This window comes from Lonchura striata, chromosome 25 (assembly GCF_046129695.1).
Source record: "Lonchura striata isolate bLonStr1 chromosome 25, bLonStr1.mat, whole genome shotgun sequence".
Taxonomy (NCBI): domain Eukaryota; kingdom Metazoa; phylum Chordata; class Aves; order Passeriformes; family Estrildidae; genus Lonchura; species Lonchura striata.
The window spans coordinates 8,882,819-8,899,628 of record NC_134627.1 but is presented as its reverse complement, the minus strand read 5'-3'; the positions used below and the strand labels follow the sequence as shown (position 1 = coordinate 8,899,628).

Genomic DNA, 16,810 nt, shown 5'->3' with positions numbered 1-16,810 from the left:
AGAGCAGCCCCACAGGCACTCTGTGCTCCCCCGGCTGGACAAGGCCAGAGCTGGTGCTGGGCAGGAGAGTCCGAGGCAGCATCGGGCTCACGGATGGGCTTCACCCGCCCTGGAGAGGTCACCTCCCCCTTGTGGGGTAGGAGCAAGCACGGTGGCGTTTCCTGGTGAAGAGGCACAGCTTTGCAAGCACAGAGATCACATCAGTCACTTGCCCTGGAGGAGAATGAGGTTTTATGGCTTGGTTTTGGGCCGGGGTGGAGCAGGAGCGAGAGGACGTGGAGCGGCGTTGTTCCAGTGCTGTCCCAGCCCTGGCTCTCCATGCAAGTGTAAGCAGAGCCCGACATGTGAGGATCAGCATCTCTTCAGGCACATCTGCATGCCCAGGTGGGAAATCCACCCTCCGCCTCACAGCATCGTCTCCAGCTCCTTGTTGGGCTTGGCCTGACATGGAGTCAGCTCTGTCAAATCCACCGTGTTTTCTCCCCAGGCTTTCTGGCTCAGTTCCTGCGCGGGGCAGGGCAGGAGCTGGTCCGAGCCGGGGATGTACCCGGGCAGGTGGGGCCGGGCCGGGAGCAGCAGCCCCCGGGCGCCCCCCGCTCCGCGCCCTGCCAGGCTGGTGCTGCGGCTCTGGGGGGCCCGGGCGCCCTGCCCGGCGCAGCAGCAGCTCCCGGGGCGCGCCCGCTGGCCCAGGCGCAGCGCCAGGAGCCTGCGGACGTGAGCCTTCTTGATCTCGGCCTGCACCTGAGAGAGCAGAGGGGGCTGCTGTGCCCAGAGACAGAAAAACAGCCTTGCCTTGCCCTCCTCCCTTCCCTTTTGCCTCCCTTTCCCTTTTCCCTTACCTCCCTTTCCCTTTTTCCTATTCTTTCCCTCCAAGTCCTATTGAGAAGGATGGATCTGAGCGTTTCACTCTGGCTATCACAGCCTGGGACTGCAAGTTTGCCTTCCCTGGCTCCAAAGGGGCTGGAACAGGGAGCTGAGCTCCTCACTCTCCCCACTTACCTCCCCATTGCAAAAGCAGTAAATAAAAGCCACAAAGAAACCCTGCCAAGAGACCAAAAGACATGGAGTTAGGTCCCTGAGCCTCCCTGGATGAACATCCCTCAATGCTGGGAGCAGTCCCGTGCCAACCCACCTGGGAGGAGTTAAAAAGCATCTCATAGTGCATCTGGATCTGCCACAGGAGCCCGGAGACCTCGGTGTAGGGCATGGCCATGAACACCACGTAGTGGACTCCGAAAAGCGGCATCAGCACCAGCGTGGACTTGAGCAGCTTCCTGAAAGGAGACCTGAGCTGTTCCCAGGGCCTGCGGGGCACACCCGGCCCTGCAGGGTCTGCCTGGGGTGGGAGCAGGAAGAGCTCAGAACTCCAGAGCCAGGCCTCAGGCCAGCCGAGCTGCCAGAGGAGCTGGCTGCCACTGTCCTGCTACCCTTCCTCACTCCTCCAGCCCTTCCCACACCTCTGCTCCTCGTCCACAATCTCAGGGAGCTGTCCTGGTGGACGGGCAGGACACGGGGCTTTGGTGCTGCCAGCACTTGCCTGTACTGCTGCCGGGGATCCAGCTTGCCCGTGGTGGTCTCCCAGAGCTTGGAGGCCAACACCCGGATGATGTTGAGGAAGAGGAAGAAGTTCACCTGCCAACAGACACCCAGGGTGGTGATGGTGCCCACTGTGAGCTGGGCTCTGCCTGAGGAGCCCTTGGGGACACAGGCAGCTCTGGGTGAGGTGCAGGGACATGGCAGTGATGCTGTGGTCAGAGCAGGAGGGACCAGAGCCCCTGGATCCCTCTGGGCTCTCCCTGGGTGCCGGAGGGGCCAGGACAAAACTCCAGTGACCTCAGGCAAACAGCTCTGGTCTCTAGCAATCCTCTTTCCCTAAAAGGAATTGGGAGGTTCATCCACAGGATTCTTACCACTACTGCAGCCAGGATGGGGACCTGATAAATCCATTTCATGTTCCCTGCACTGAGGTCCCAGCACCTGAGAAGACCAGTAAAGAAACTCCTTGGAGAAACCTGACACCAGTGGGAAGGATGGCTCCCTGTACCCCCAACCACCCCAGCACCCCCAGCTCCCACTCTCCACCCCCTTGGTGGGCTTTGTGTAAATCTGGAGCTGTAGCTACAAGCATTTGTAGCCATCATGGTGGGGCAGAGCAGGTTTAAATGATCATTAATGTTCCTGAGGGCTCCTTGGCCACCTCATCCCAAACTCCTGTTGTTCATATGATGGCCTTTCTCCTTTTAAAATGCCTCACTCCAGAATGTGCCCTTTAGCGTCCATCTCTGTGTTGTTTATTGATCAATTTATGCTGCAAACCTGCATCCACCGTCCTCCCAAACGCAGAACAAATTCACTATCGCTCTGCATTACTGACAATTCTATGAACAAGCCTTGAATGTGTGTTCCCTCCTGTTGTTCTTTTTGGACAATTTTCATTTCCAAATAGCTCTGGTGCCCACAGATACTTTGCTGGCATTCGCAGCCACTCTTCCTCTCCCAAAGGCCCTGGCGAAGGTGGGTGTACATACTGTGTGTCTGCCAGCGAGGCCCTGACGCTGGCCCAGATAGACACAAACACAGCAGGGAGACCTAAAAGGGCAGGGACAGAGTGAGGAGCAGGGTTGAAGCATCACCTTTGCAGACCAAACCAGTTCCTGCATCCCACTGCCCTTCCCTGGGCACTCGGTGCTGCTCAGCCATGGCCACAGCTCCCGGCTGCTCTGCGGGACCACGGGGGGCTGGGGTCTGTGCTCACCCCAGCCGATGATGATGAGGACCCACAGGTAGTTCTTGTTGGAGAGGAAGGCCATGAAGATCAGGCTGTGCAGGTAGAGACCTTCCACCAAGATCCAGTAGTGGTTGGTGGCCAGAAAATAGAGGAAGAGAGTCACCACCACCTTGCAGCCAACCTGTGGGCACATGGAGATTCCTGTGTCAGGCTGGTCCCCAAAAGCAAAACCTGGTGGCTTTTGCTTTCTGGTCACCAAAACTCAGCTGTGCCCCATGTTCTCCTTGCAGGGACCTGCATCTTCCTTCCCATAGGGCAGGTATTCCCTGTACACAGGCCAAGGTACTCGGTGGCTCTGGTCTCTAGTGTGGCACCAGGACAGGGAGGAGCTGGGCAGAGCCAAAGGTGGACCTTCGTCCCCTCTCCCTGAGCAGCACAGCCCTAGGGAGGATCCCAAGCACATCCCCTTGCATCAGGACTCCTAAATCCCCCTTTCCCCCATCCACCACTTACCAGGTGGCCCCGTTGTCCTGGCAAGGGACCCCTGAAATCATCCTCCCGCATCCTGTCGGCGTCGCTGGGCGCCGTGGCCGAGTAGAGCACCATGTCCTTGAGGAAGATGCTGAGGGCCCGGCAGATGAAGGAGGTGAAGAGGTGCACGTGGATGTAATTCCGTGTGCAGTGCAGGCGCCTGTGGAGAAGGGATGTGACAGGAACAAACCCCAGCTGCCCAACCAACTCACCACACTTGGGCTCAGGGAATGGGGGCTCTCAGAGTGGGCTGTGGGATGTCTGGGCACAGAAACCAGATCTGGGAGCAGGTGGGGTGCCCGCACTGTCCAAGAGCAGGGTGGAGCAGATCAGGAGCTGGTCACACTGCGGGTGTTCAGGGCTTTGGGAAATTGGCTGATGTTTGTGCTGGGTCTGGGGTTGTTCCCATTCCTTTGGGGGCTGCCCCCTCCCCAGGCTCGTGTGTGGACAATGGGATGAGTTCCTGTTCTCCACATGGGAGGGGCTTTGGCCTCTCCTTACTTGAAGTAGGAGAGGATGCAGACAGCAACAATAAGGGAGGCCAGGGAGATGGAGTAGCCCACGGTGTACATGAGGTGCAGGCGGTCAAACACCTCCTGGAAGAGAAGGACTGAGGTCCACCTCCCTGCCGGAGCACAGGGGGAGCAGGACTGGTTTGAGGAGCAGAGAGGGAAGAGCCCCTGCCCCCAGCACTTCCCCTGGCCTTTGCTTCATCCTCCCCTGGCCCCCCTCCACGCCCCTTGCCCAGCGCCTCTGACAGACAAGGTCACCTTCTGGTGGCTCCGGCTCTCGGAGGAGAAGAGCAGGGCACACTCCGTGTAGTTGGCCCAGGTCTTGTTGATGCTGAGAGCCATGGCCCAGGTCCCATAGGCACTGCAGTACCTGTAGGCGTGACCTGGGAACAGCAACGAGCACTGTGGCAGCAGCAGGACCCGTGGGAAGCCCAGACTTGTCCCTGCTCCGTGGATTGTCACCAGGGTGAGGTCGCTCTCTGCCCAGGTACAAGGCTTGCCTTTGTGGTTGAAGTCGTAGATGTAGTCGGGGCAGGGCACTGACACTTCCTGGCTGGGGGAGCCCCTTGGCCAGCAGATGATCCCATCCCACTCTGGAGGGCAGCTGGGGTCTGGCCAAAGAGCAAAGACACATCTCACATCTCCAGTCAGGGCCTCAGCATAACCTCTGGCTTCCCCAGGTGTGTGCTGGACCAGGAAGAGGAAAACACTGCCTCAGATCCCCCTGGGCTGCAGGGAGGGAGAAGCTGAAGGGGGCCCGGGAAGGGGATACATCCCACCTCTTCCAGATGGGGCAAAGCCCCTTCACAGCTCTCGTTTGTGGTGCACATGGAGCTGTCTGGAAAATGCTGGAGCCAGATGGTGCCATGAGCTCCACAAACCCCGGGAGCTGGGTGTCCTCAGCCCCATCCTGCCCCAACAGAGAGGACAGCATTCCCCAGCGCCACCACAGCTGGCTCACAGGGGAGGGACAATACCTTTGATCTTCTCCAGCTGGGCCTTTATGTCCCTCTGACACTTTTCCTTGGCCTCCACCAGGAGATAGATCTGCTCTTCTTTCGTGAGAACATCATCGGGATCCACCTGCCCAGACAAAACCCAAGTGACACCCCCTAAGCTCAAGTCATGGCAAGGCTATGCTCTCCCAACCCTCTCCAGGAGAGTCAGGTTTGGGTGCCTTTGGGTAGATTCAACAACACAGGGAAGAAAAAAGCTCTTCCTGCATTCCTGCTCTCATTTTTCCCTCTTCCAAGTCTGATGCTGATCCCAAGCCCCTTCCCACCCTCTCTATGGTAATTTCTGCTCATGGTTTTGTGCAGAAATCAGTGGCCTGTTGGGCTCCTGCCCAGCTTCCTGTCACCCACCACCAGCAGTGCTGGGTGTCCCTGTTGCCCATGCTGAGCTCTCCAGGCCAGGTGTGGCACCTCCTGGGTAAAATGCCCGACCAGGGCTCAGCAAAGCAGGCACAGCCCAGTGCCCGGAGCAGACAGTGCAGCCCACGGCACCTTCAGCCTCCCCAGCACACCACGTGTGCAAAGGTCCTTAGGGGTGCTTTGGGCTAAGATGCTTGAAGGAGTTTAGAGCCAGGATGGGGACACAGCTTTGGACATGAACAGGAGCTGGGATGCAGAAGGGTCACTTTCCCCAGACTGCCTGCAGTGAGCACAGCCCAACCTGGCCCCAGAGAGGAGATCCAGCACTCCCATCCATGCTCTTCCCCAAAGCAGCATCTGGGTGGATGAATGGGGGGCTGGTCAGGGATGTGGGCAGGAGTGGGATCCTGGGGGTGCATCAGCAGGACAGGGGCCTGGCTGCGGGGGTCTCAGTGCCCAGCTCTGCCCTCCAGCCCTTCCCTCACTGCCCGTAATCCGCGCTCTGCTCCCCCCGGCGCCTCCGAGGCACTGACCCCTGCCCTGGATGTGTCCAAGAAATGGAAAAGCCATCACGCTGCAGTGCCCCCACAGCTGCTGGAAAGCTTTTAGCGGGAGTGGAGGTGCTCTCCCCTCCTGCCCAGCAGCTCTGCAGAGCGGGATGTGAGTCGGGAGCACAGCCAGCCCTGCCCAGGCCAGCGGCAACATTTAAAGGCAGGAGAGGGACGGGAGGAGCCGCGGGGCCACGCAGACTTACCAGAGCCCACACCGAGCTCAGGAGGCAGCAGCAGAGGAGAGTCACCATGATACCTCCCACAGGGCCAGATGCCTTCATGGTGCCACCGTGTCACTCGGATGGGGACTTCAGGGACCAGAATCGCTGCCAGTGGTGGAGAGGGCTGGCGTGTTCAGCAGGACAGAGCATCTTCTGGGAGCACCTTGCTGGCTGCCAGCCCCACTGAGGTGAGGTGGCAGTGGGGGCACAGCCCGTCCCTGGGGATCAGGGCTGGGTGAGGTCCCTGTCCCTGTGGGATCCCTAGAGGGATCTGCTCACAGGCTCTCCAGGCAGGGGGGTTTCTCCCCCCACCATGTTTGATCCTATTCTCTCTTTGTGTCTTGCCCGCTTTAAGCAGCTCCGGGAGCGTGTGCAAACAATTCTCGTTCGGATGGAGATGGCAGAGGTTTATTGGCTTAGCCCAAGGTGCTAAAATCCTCTTCATTCAAGGCAGATTCCTCTTCTCTTTTCAGAAACTTCTCTCACTGCCTGGTGGCTCATTTTTCAACTGTCACAGGATTCCCCCACTGCCCCCACGCTCCTAAGTCCCTTCTAGCCCCAGACTGGTCCCAAGTAGCTGGAGGAAGGTGGGGAAAATCCAGCGAGGTGGCTGGAGGCAGGGAGGCAGAGGGTGCAAGCACGTGAGCAGCACCTCGAGCTGATGCTCCAGCGATGGGATGTCTTTCAGGCAGACTCCAGTTTAACCCTTTTCCTTCTCCGGGGATGGGATTGTTTTGGGGAGATACGCTGGGATCTGTCCTGCTCTCTCAGGCACCCACAGTGACTTCAGGACACGTCTGCATTCAATCTGCTCAGGAGGGGGGCTGGAGGCTCCATCCTGGGGCAGGGGTTTGGAGGGAGCAGCCACCTGGATGGGGTCCTACACCGTCTCTGGGTCAGGTTAGAGCTGGTCTCACTGCAGCTGTCACCATCCCGTGTCACCTGCATCCCCCTGGCATGGCCCCAGGGCTGTCTCCTGCCTTTCAGGGTTGTGCTTGCTCCCACCACCCAGCCAGTTCCAACACCTTGTGACCCCCAGCAGCCCGAGCGTCCCCCTGGGGAAATGGGGCACAAAGAGGGGAGCCCTCTTTCCCCAGGCAGGTTGTCGTTAGTGGGATGAGGCTGGAATTCAACAGCCCAGTGCCAAATCCCTGGAACAGCAGCTCCCAGCCTGGGCCCCTCCCCTGGCGCATATAATCCATGTCCAGACACAGCTCTCGCTGCCTCTGTGAGTGCCCCAATCCTGCACAGAGCAGCAGAGCCCCCGGAGCCTTCCTTGGGGTTTTCCTGGCCAGGCAGCTCACTCTGGTCCCAGCCATAGCCCCCGATACTGCAGGACAAGGGTCAGAGTCCTGCTGAGCTCCGGGTGAGGGAGGCCCAGGGAACACCACAAGCCCCAGGGACAGGGCTCAGGAGGGGCTGCTGCTCCTGCTGATGGAATCAGACAGCAAAACAAGCCCCATGAAGGCCATCAGCTGCAAATCAAGGAGGGACTGGGGACATAGTCTGCAGCTGCCTGTCTCCACTGCCCGAGCCATGGCGTGGGTGTGACACCAGCTCTGCCAGCGGCTCCTGGGGAGCTGCACAGGCACGGAGGGCGAGCAAGGGATAAACAGTCAGACTGCACATGAATGTTTTCTGAAGGCTCTGCTGGGTCTAATTTCTGACCCAGAAGCTGCTGGGGAGTGAAGATGGAGTTAAGGTGAGGTTATTTTACAGTCGATGGATGCTGACTGGGAGGCAGCTCAGGGGCAATTTGATTCCCTTGATTTCCCAGGCGACACCTGACCCAGGCTCTGAGTTCACACTTAGCAAAACATGTTGAGTTTTTTGCTAAATGACTCGTTTTGTTCTAGAGAGCTCTGGAAAGCAATGATTGCAGATGACACCCACCCAGTCCCTGCTAGCAATGAGGAGATGATGGCACACAGAGAATTCCCAGGAGTTTGTGGCTGCTCCCTTCTCCGGAATGACCCCCGTAACTCCTTCACCCTGGTGCCCCACACATCTTGTTAGAGTTGATGATTCAGAATATCTCAGTAAAACCCTCAAGCCCCATTTTCTGGGATGCTGAACTTCAATGAGTTCTGTGCCTTTGTGAGTCTTCAGCTGGGAGAGGAGGGTGAAAGCAGGAGCATCTCCCACCAGAGCCTGCCTAGCACCTGAAGAGGAGCCAAACGGAGACTCCATCTGCCCTGCAGGTTTTGGAGGTGCTTGGGATGGGTGGTGCAAAGCTGGGAAAGATTTGCAATGATGAATTCAGTTGTGTCTTTGGCCATCATTTCCATTTCCTCATTAGCCACCCTGAGGGAGGTGAGCACCTACACTGGCCTTTTCCAGGGCACAAGCTCAGCCCTGGGGAGAGACTGGGACAAAGCAGACCCTGAGCACGAGGCCAAGGGAGCGTTCAGGCAGTTGTGAGCTCCTTTGAAGCAGCATTTGGTAAATCCTGGTCTTAAAAGGGCTCTGCAGTGCTGGCCCTCGCAGCCTGCCTGCAAGCAGGCGCATTTCACCGTGGGTATCACGGCAGGTTTATCAGCCATCCTGTTGCTATTTTCTTGCCTGGCCCCCGTGGCCATTTGTGTTTAGGTCTCAGCGATCATTTATCAAGCAGCCCCCATGCAGCCCACCCGGTGCAGGTGCTGGAGGGGGACATGTCCCCCCTTGTACAGCTGGGGGGGGCGGCTGGTGGCTCCGCAGAGCCAGGAGCCGATGACAATGGGCAATTGTCAAATTGGGGCCCCTCTCGTTTGAGTTTTCTTCCTTTTATAGTAAGTAGCAGTTGCTCCAGCAGCTGGCCTGCCCCTGCAGGGTGAGCACTGGGCTCCGTATATAAGGGAAGGAGCAGCCTTTGCCTTTCATCCCTCGCTCGCTTCCCTCGCTGGGCGGCAGGACTCATCCCGCACCTCCGCAAAGCCCAGCGCGATGCCGCTCAAGAAACCCGAGCCGAGGAAGGAAGCAGCCAAAGCAGCTCCAGGCTCGGAGCCTGCCTTCGATCCCAAGAGCGTGAAGGTGAGTGAGGAATGAAGACGTCACGGTGCTTCTCCGTGCCTGTCATCTGCCAGGCACAGGCGTCGCAAAGCGCTCTGCAAATTACATTAGCCAGGCTGGCAGCCAGCCTTGGGAGGGGAAAATTATCCAATTGTGTGGATGCAGCAGGCTGGGAGTGGTGCTGTCCTCGCTGGGGAGATGTGTCCGTGCTGCCCAGCCCACCCTGCCCAGCACTCACTGGAGTGAACGAGGACGCCGCTCCCCGAGCTGCGGCTGCAGAGTCGAACCCCCAGCTCCTGCTGAGACCCCGTGTCAGGGTCAGGAGGGTCAGCTTTTATTGCCTCAGGAGCAATAAAAAGCTTCTCTGCCACCCACTGTCTCCATCCTGAAGTATTTTGTTGCCTGTGTTGCCTCCTCCACATAAGAGCATCCTTTATCCAACAGCTCCACAACAGGAGCTCACATTTTCCATGATTCCTCAGTATACTTACATTTTTAAGCCATAGCTATGGCAGGAGAGTTATGAAGAGCAGGCTCAGCATAGAGACTGTTTAATCACTTGAACTTGGGATCGGGCCCTAAAATAACATCCTTTCGACCCAAAATAGTCTTGACTGTGGTTCTGAGCATCCCTCCTGCCTGCCCACCCTGCTGCTGCCAGCTGTGCTCTCCCCAGGAATGTCAGCTCCACAGTGAGGGCAGAAGCAGTCGGGGACTCAGCACAGCCAGACCTGGCATAGATACAGGACATGGATACGGCCCCCTGCCCCGAGCTTGGGGAGGGAGAGGTCCAGAGAGGAGAGTTCCTTTGCTCTCTTCAGCAGCAATCCATACCTCATGCCCAGCTCTGCTTCCTTCTCTTTACAGATTGAATTCACAGCAGAGCAGATTGAAGGTAAGTGCAGAGTTAGCTTCTCTCAGAGATGTCTTTAGAAATGGGGAATCCTTTTTCCAGGTAGTTTTTCACCACAGACATAAGAGCCAAGGCCCCACACATTAAATCCCCTCTTGGGTGAAAGGCCAACAGGATCCAGAGCTGGCAAGTAAAAGGTATTTTTCATTCATGGTGTGAGATGCAGCCTGGGTCAAAGTCAGGGCTTCTGGTGGGAGGAACAGCCTCTGGCAACATAGGGACAGCCCCAGAGAGTGGAGATCTGAGTGGAAAAGGGGATAAGTACAGATGTCCTGCAGCAAAGCCAGCTGCTGAGAGTGCAGGGATTCAGCAGGTCACCCAGCCAGCTCTGCAGAGGTGACAAAACCTGCCCGAGCAGCCAAGCAGCTTGTCTGAGGAGTCTGGCAAACCTCAGGCCACATTGCGCAAGCTCACTCCGGGCTGCCATGCATTCAGAGGGCAGGACGTGCGTGTGTCCCTTGTCCCTTCCCTGCCTGCCAGGCACAACTGCTGCTTCCCTGGGGTGGGGATGGGGCCGCTCCGAGCTCTTCCTCCCTGCAGAGTTCAGAGAAGCCTTCGGGCTCTTCGACCGGACGCCTGCAGGGACGATGCAGATCAGCTACGGACAGTGTGGGGACGTCCTCCGGGCGCTCGGCCACAACCCCACCAACGCAGAGGTCCTCAAGGTGCTGGGCAAGCCCAAAGCAGAAGGTGACAGCAAGCCGGGGACAGGGTGGGACAAGCAATTCCTGTGCTCCCTGTCAGCAAGTAGAGGGTTACGTTCCCTGTAGGAAGAACCCTGCAAGGTGAAGGAACTGGGAAGGAAATCATGCAGACAGGCTTCATTCCTGTGTAATTCCTTCATTCTCCTTCCCCATACCATGGATGATGACATGCAGGATAAGCAGCCCTCACATAGGAATGGTGGCAAGTGATGCTTAGCAGGCTTTATTCTGAACTGGTGCAAACTGGTACAACCAGGCCAGTCCCAGTGCGACCACATTACCGTGGTGATAGACGACCCACCTCATGCTTTAGTTTTGGGCCAATATCAGGGGTCTCTGTGCAGTCCCCTGATGCTAAATACTTCATTCCTCACATGGCTCTTCCAGTCTCAAGTCTAATACAATAGTTTTGTCTGCTCACGGGGCTTCTCCTTTGCACTCTGATGGAAAAGAGACCAAGAGAGTTAATCAGGAGACCCTCAGAGGCTGAATTTAGCCCTGTGAAGGTTAATGTCTGACCCCATCTCCTCCTCTTCCAGAAATGAACACAAAGATGCTGGACTTTGAGACCTTCCTCCCCATCCTGCAGCACTTCACTCGCAACAAGGAGCAGGGCACCTTCGAGGACTTTGTGGAAGGGCTGCGTGTCTTCGACAAGGAGGGCAACGGGATGGTCATGGGAGCCGAGCTGCGCCATGTGCTGGTCACGCTGGGTACGGCTGGCCCGGGGCTGCTGGGGGAGCAAGGCATGGGCCGAGCTCTTTCTGGGCAAGTGGCTCAGGTAGCTGGCTGGTCCCACGTATCGCAGGGGCCCTTTCCACTCTGCTCTTTACAGGCTCTTTCAGGAGTCAATAGTCCTGCATGTGTGGCCATTTCCACCTTGTGCCACAGCTTCATGCATGACTCAGGCAAGAAGGAGACTCCAGGACATCCTCAGTTATCAGACAACAGTTGCAGTGTAGTCCTCTCTCCTCCATCTCCCAACAGCATTCATCAGTAGTGGCACACAGCTCTTCCCTAATCCCCTTCTCCTCCCTCTGGTGTCTCTGGTTATCTGGAAGAAGGACAGGAAGGTCCTGGCAGGCTGAAAACCCTTCCCCTCACCTCTCCATCCTCCTCCTCCAGGAGAGAAGATGACAGAAAGCGAGGTGGAGCAGCTCATGGCAGGGCAGGAGGATGCCAATGGCTGTATCAACTATGAAGGTAAGAGCAGGAGATTCCCATCGCGGCCATCTCAGATGTGGCTGTCTTGTCTCAGGATGCAAAATGCATCCTCTGCAAGGGCTGTTTGGACTTGATGTTCTTAATGGTCTTTTCTAACCTTAATGATTCCATGATTCTATAACACTGGCGATCACTGGGAGGGAGGTGTGGACCACCCTCCAAAGCCTTTCCAAAAAAGCACTGAGACATGTAACAAGGGGTGAGAACAAGGTGGTTGTGCCAGTGATTTCCAGGAAAAGCAGCTGAAGACAGCATGTTTCCAAGGAGTTCAGGGCTGTTTTATCCACAGTTTTGGCACTGTTTTGTTGCAATCTATTGAAAATAAACAAAGCCAGCATCTTTCCCAGCAGAGGCTAATTGGGAACATTTGGAGACCTGGATCACTCGCTGCTCCAAGAGGGTGAAAATCTGGAATAGGAGGTGGTTAAATTTAGGAACCCCTAAAATTGGAGAGCAGTGAGGAAAAGTGGGGACACATTTCCCTTGGCCTCAGAAAAATTGGGGTAATGGTACTGGCTCATCTCCAAGGGTTGGCATCACTCTGACCAGGTTGGGGATGGCATGCAAAAAGTGGGAACAGAAAGGGGAATATTAGTCCTGGCACAGCATCCCCTTCATCCCTGGAGCGTCCAGGCTGGGGGTCCCCCCTGCTGCCTCTCCACCTGCTCCTCCCAGCTCCCAGCATGTCCTGACCCCTCACGCTCTCATTTCTCCTCAGCTTTTGTCAAGCACATCATGTCTGGCTGAAACAAGAAACTTCAGGTGAGTTCAGTGGTGTCTCCTGCTGCTCACTCCAAAATTGGAAATCCTGCAAGTAACAGCCAGGGGCAGGGAAGTCAAACCCCAAACCTGCAGTGGACTAATGCCACAGGAATAATCCCAGCTCTGAAGGCACAAAAGTTATGTTGATGATAAAGAATTTAATTTGTAACTCCTGCCAATTAAAATGTATCAGGACAGCATCACAACTATGATGGTCCTTTGTGGTCTGGGTAATTGGACAGAGTCTCTGCTTGGAAAGAAAGAGGTGGTTTATGGTGCCAGGTTTTTGAACCTGCCCGTAGCTGAGGGGGTCAAGAGCAGCCACTGAAAATCAATATTTTTAAACATGCATCAGTGAATGCTAAGAAAATATTTAGTACTTAGAGAGGAAATTTCCGAAATGAGAAATATCAACATTCCCATTAATGTTACAAAGAATAAGGAAAATGTACCACAGATTTTCTTAAACTTTTTCACATTCCTAAAGATCTGCCTGAGGAAAACAGAGAAACATTGCCAAGGGGATCAGGTTAAGTTTCTTTGAGGTTGAATTATCCCTCTAAAATGTATTAAATTGAAAAGAAAATCCAAATTGCTGCCTGGCCCCAGCTTCCCCGCCAATTTCTTATTATTTCATTATCTATTTACTTTTCTAAACATTTCTCCTATCCCTCAGCTATGTAAAAGGCATGAGGCTGGGGGGGTGGGGCAGGGGGGGAAGTAAAAATGACCTCCAGATAGTGCTAAATACAGAAATTAAACATTTAAAAATCTCTTCCCTCACAAAATCTCTTTCAGCATCAGAAGGTTAAAATGCAGACAGACGGAAGTCTGAACTTTGAATGCTCAGCATCCTTTTTATCTCCTTTTTAATCCATTTCTTTCTGGTTCCTGTTCATCAGCTCAGCAACATAGATGGTTGGGTGGCAAAGTCTGACAGAAGATTTAATTCTTCATATAACTATTTGCATATAAAGCTCTTTTAAATGGTGTTGAATTACAGCTTTTGACATTTTGGGTTCATCTGAGAAAGAGTATTCTGAATGCTCTCATCCCAAAGATTCTTTGCATTCAGACCTCCCCACTTATCTCCCAGGCTCTCAGAAATGCTTGGACCCACCTGAGCACCATGAAGAGCAAGACTCCTCCATGCATGTCCTTTCCCTGGGATGTTTTGCCTAAAGCAAAACACACACCACGTGTGTGTACCTGAGCCTGGTACTCAGTGCATCTGCAACTAGGTTTTAAACCTCAAGTTACTCTTTTCAGGTTTTCTCTGTGACATTTGTCTCATTAAATTTTATTCCTTTCTCCCTTAAATGGTTTGTCTGCCTTGGCTTGGGGCTACTTGTTGATACGGTGGGTGGAGGAGACCCCTTGGTCTCCACCAGCTCTCAGAGGTAACAGGGTATTTCCACGGAGAGGGGGAAAAGGCAGGGAATGAAAAGGAAGAGTTCAGACTTGTAAGTGAGGATCATCAATGCACTGCTTGTCCCAGTCAGGAAAGACCCTTAAAACCCCCAAAACATCAGAAAAGCATGAAAAACATTCTTTGTTCTGTATCAATGAGACATCCAAAAGTCTAGTTTTGAAGGTTTTCAGCAAGTTGACTCCTGCTGAATCAGCAAGGGAGAAGAAAAATGGGGAAAGAAGAGATCCAGGCCCAGCCAAACTGGGCCAGGTCCACCCTCATGGCATGGGGTGAGGGCCCATGGGCTGTGGGTAATGTCCTGCCTGGGATGGGCTCCCTGGACAGTTCTTCTCCAGGCAGATGGTTCCAGCCAGGAGCTCTCAGGGGGCTGTGTGATACAAGCTGGTGGCTCTCTCCCTCTTCCTACCTGCAAAGCAATCTTCAGAGCATCACCACAAGCAGTGAATAATTCATGACACATAACTCAGCCTTCCCATCAGCAGAACACCTGGGAGCAGCAAACACTTTCCTTTGATTTGTTCCTTATTCCAATGTCCTCACTCTGTCTTTGACTAGAAATCGAAGGCATTTTGCTCTGACATGTTGACTTTGCTCGTTCCTGTGCAGTGGCTGAGTAACAGCTGCTTTCAATTCCCACTGTTTGATTCTACTGCTCATAAAAAGCAACACAAGCTGTTTATAGATGCAAGATTAGATTTGAGCAGCTCTTTGTGCTATTCCTACAGCTTCCATTGGGCAGGATCTGGGCACCTCATGTTTTTAATGCACTCTGTGCTTTAACCTCCTAGAGGACCGTGGTGATGGGGCCAGAAGGAAGCCTGCTTGCTGCACGCTCCAGGGTCACGTCTGTCCCTGTCACTGCTGTGGCACTGACTCCTGCAGCAGAACGTGCTGTGGTAGAGAGGAACTGAGCAGAGGAGAGGTGGAAATCCACAGCAGGGACTGGGGGCCCTGGAGCTGCGATATCCCTGCTATAGCAATGATATCCCTGCTGTAGCCACAATATTCAACCATATCCTACTAGCCTTGATATCCCTGCTAGGCGTGATATTCCCGCTACAGCTGTGATACCCCTGCCCTGCAAGCCAAGAGGCTGCACTCTCACTCCTCTGTGCAAACCTTGTGTTTGAGCCCCCAGCTTCCATGGTGAAAGCAGTAACACTGAATTAAAACCAAAGTGAGACCTGCAAAGAGACAGGAAGCAAGCAGTGGGAAATGACAGAACTACAGGAAAAGAGGGAAGAGCCAGCCACACTTTAGGGATCTGTTGTGTCTCTTTATAAAGCAGAGCTGGCTTAGCAAAGCAGGCTGGAATGATGCACTTGAACAGGCTCAGTGTGTACGTCTGTACCTCTGCTTGTGCCTCCATGCCTCTTCCCCTGGCAAGGCTGCTCCCCTCCTCTGGAAAAGCTGAGGATTCCACAGAGAAAGCAGCTTTAGTCCCATGGACATTTATAAAAGCATCTGTGGGTGCCAGCGAGTGACCCCACAGGCAGAACTGCACTGTAGGACTGAGGAGTCTCTGTAAATCCAAATCTCCAAAGACAACAGCAAATGCTGACCTTTTACAGTTTGGATGTTTTACATGAATTCCAGGGGACTCTGAGGAGAGGTACAAGGAGCCCCCACGCTCTGGAGAGCCTGTATCTCCTCAGGCTTGATAAGACAGCTTCTCATACCAAAGAAGGTCTGGATGTCAGTTCTGTGCCCTGGGGAATGGGAGAGACAGATGGAGCCAGCTTTCATCCCCAGGAGGAGTTATCTGTAGTGCATGAGATCAGGAGGAGGGTGAATATGGACTGTGCTCCTTGAAAAGCTCCTTCCTGGAGCCCCAGACCACGTCACACACCACCATCATCACCATCAGCAAGTGAGGCCAAAGGCCTTCAGAGGAGGAGACACTTCATGTTGCTGTCACCCTCCTTTTGTCTGGCAAAATGACTTGGATCGACCTGATTAGGAAACCAGGTGTCCATCCCAGGGGACAGCACTACCCTGCAGTTAAAATTTATTTGTCTCAGGTGAAGGATTGAAGAAAGCTTTGCCTGCTCACACCCTGAGCGCAAACACCCGCAGATCTGCTGCCAATACCAAATGTGTAAGTACACCTTCCAGAAGTGCAGGGGAAGAGGGCAGGCTGACCCCTCCTGCTCCACACACAGCTTTTGTTCTCAAATAAAGATACAGCCCCTGCCCACGCGTGTTCGGCAGCACATCAGGATCTGACCAAAGCCCTGAGCAGAGTCTGAGTTAGGTGTGTGTGCATCGGGGTTACGGCAAGCCCACAGCAGGATTTGGACAAGGAAGGCCTCTGCTAGCTGCAGGCAGCTATTGATAGGTCAGTATATTTAATAAATTGGGGTTTACTTGTACATCTTTATTCCATTATTTTGCTAAAGCTTTGTGTGTCAGATACTGTAACGGGCAAATTACCTGCTTTGTGGTCTGCCAGTTTTACTCCTGGATATGAGGACATCGGGAGGAATTTCTTCACAGAATGTTGTTAAACACTGGAAGGGGCTGCCCAGGGAGATGTCCAAGGAACGACGGGAGGGGCACTCAGTGCTCTGGCCTATGGCCAAGGCGGCTCGATGGTTTGGGAGGTGTTTCTCAACATGACCCTGCGATTTCTGATACCGCGGCTGGACGCACCGCGGAGCCCCTCAGCACGGAGCCCTCGGGGACAGAGCCGGGCCGCGCTGGACCCGACACGGGGAGCGGGGACACGGGAGCCGCTGGCCAAACCACGCGCACCCCGGGAGACGCAGGGGTTCGCGACAGAGCTGGGCATCCCCCGAGCCCACCCTGCGGCACCAAGTGCAAGTTCTGCGGGCCACGGGCGCTCCGGGGGACGCGCCACACGCTCGT

General features: G+C 54.9%; 2 protein-coding genes across 2 annotated transcripts; one reads left to right on the top strand and one right to left on the bottom strand.

The window, feature by feature from the left end:
• Window positions 1–405: 405 nt before the first annotated feature.
• Window positions 406–6,207, bottom strand: LOC110474790 (parathyroid hormone/parathyroid hormone-related peptide receptor). Its single transcript, XM_031507059.2, has 13 exons — window positions 5,899–6,207; window positions 4,749–4,854; window positions 4,272–4,382; window positions 4,030–4,154; window positions 3,761–3,855; window positions 3,349–3,419; window positions 2,756–2,884; window positions 2,529–2,589; window positions 1,911–1,977; window positions 1,534–1,632; window positions 1,133–1,270; window positions 1,000–1,041; window positions 406–741 (listed from the first exon to the last, which is right to left on the bottom strand). The coding sequence occupies exons 1-13, from the start codon at window positions 5,974–5,976 to the stop codon at window positions 406–408; spliced, it is 1,458 nt and encodes a 485-aa protein (XP_031362919.2). The 5' UTR covers window positions 5,977–6,207.
• A 2,607-nt stretch (window positions 6,208–8,814) lies between these two features.
• Window positions 8,815–13,830, top strand: LOC110474821 (myosin light chain, embryonic). Its single transcript, XM_021538543.3, has 7 exons — window positions 8,815–8,928; window positions 9,775–9,802; window positions 10,361–10,510; window positions 11,064–11,237; window positions 11,650–11,727; window positions 12,467–12,510; window positions 13,607–13,830. Exons 1-6 carry the CDS (start codon window positions 8,842–8,844, stop codon window positions 12,493–12,495), a joined length of 546 nt encoding a protein of 181 aa, XP_021394218.1. The 5' UTR covers window positions 8,815–8,841; the 3' UTR covers window positions 12,496–12,510; window positions 13,607–13,830.
• The last annotated feature ends 2,980 nt before the right edge of the window (window positions 13,831–16,810 follow it).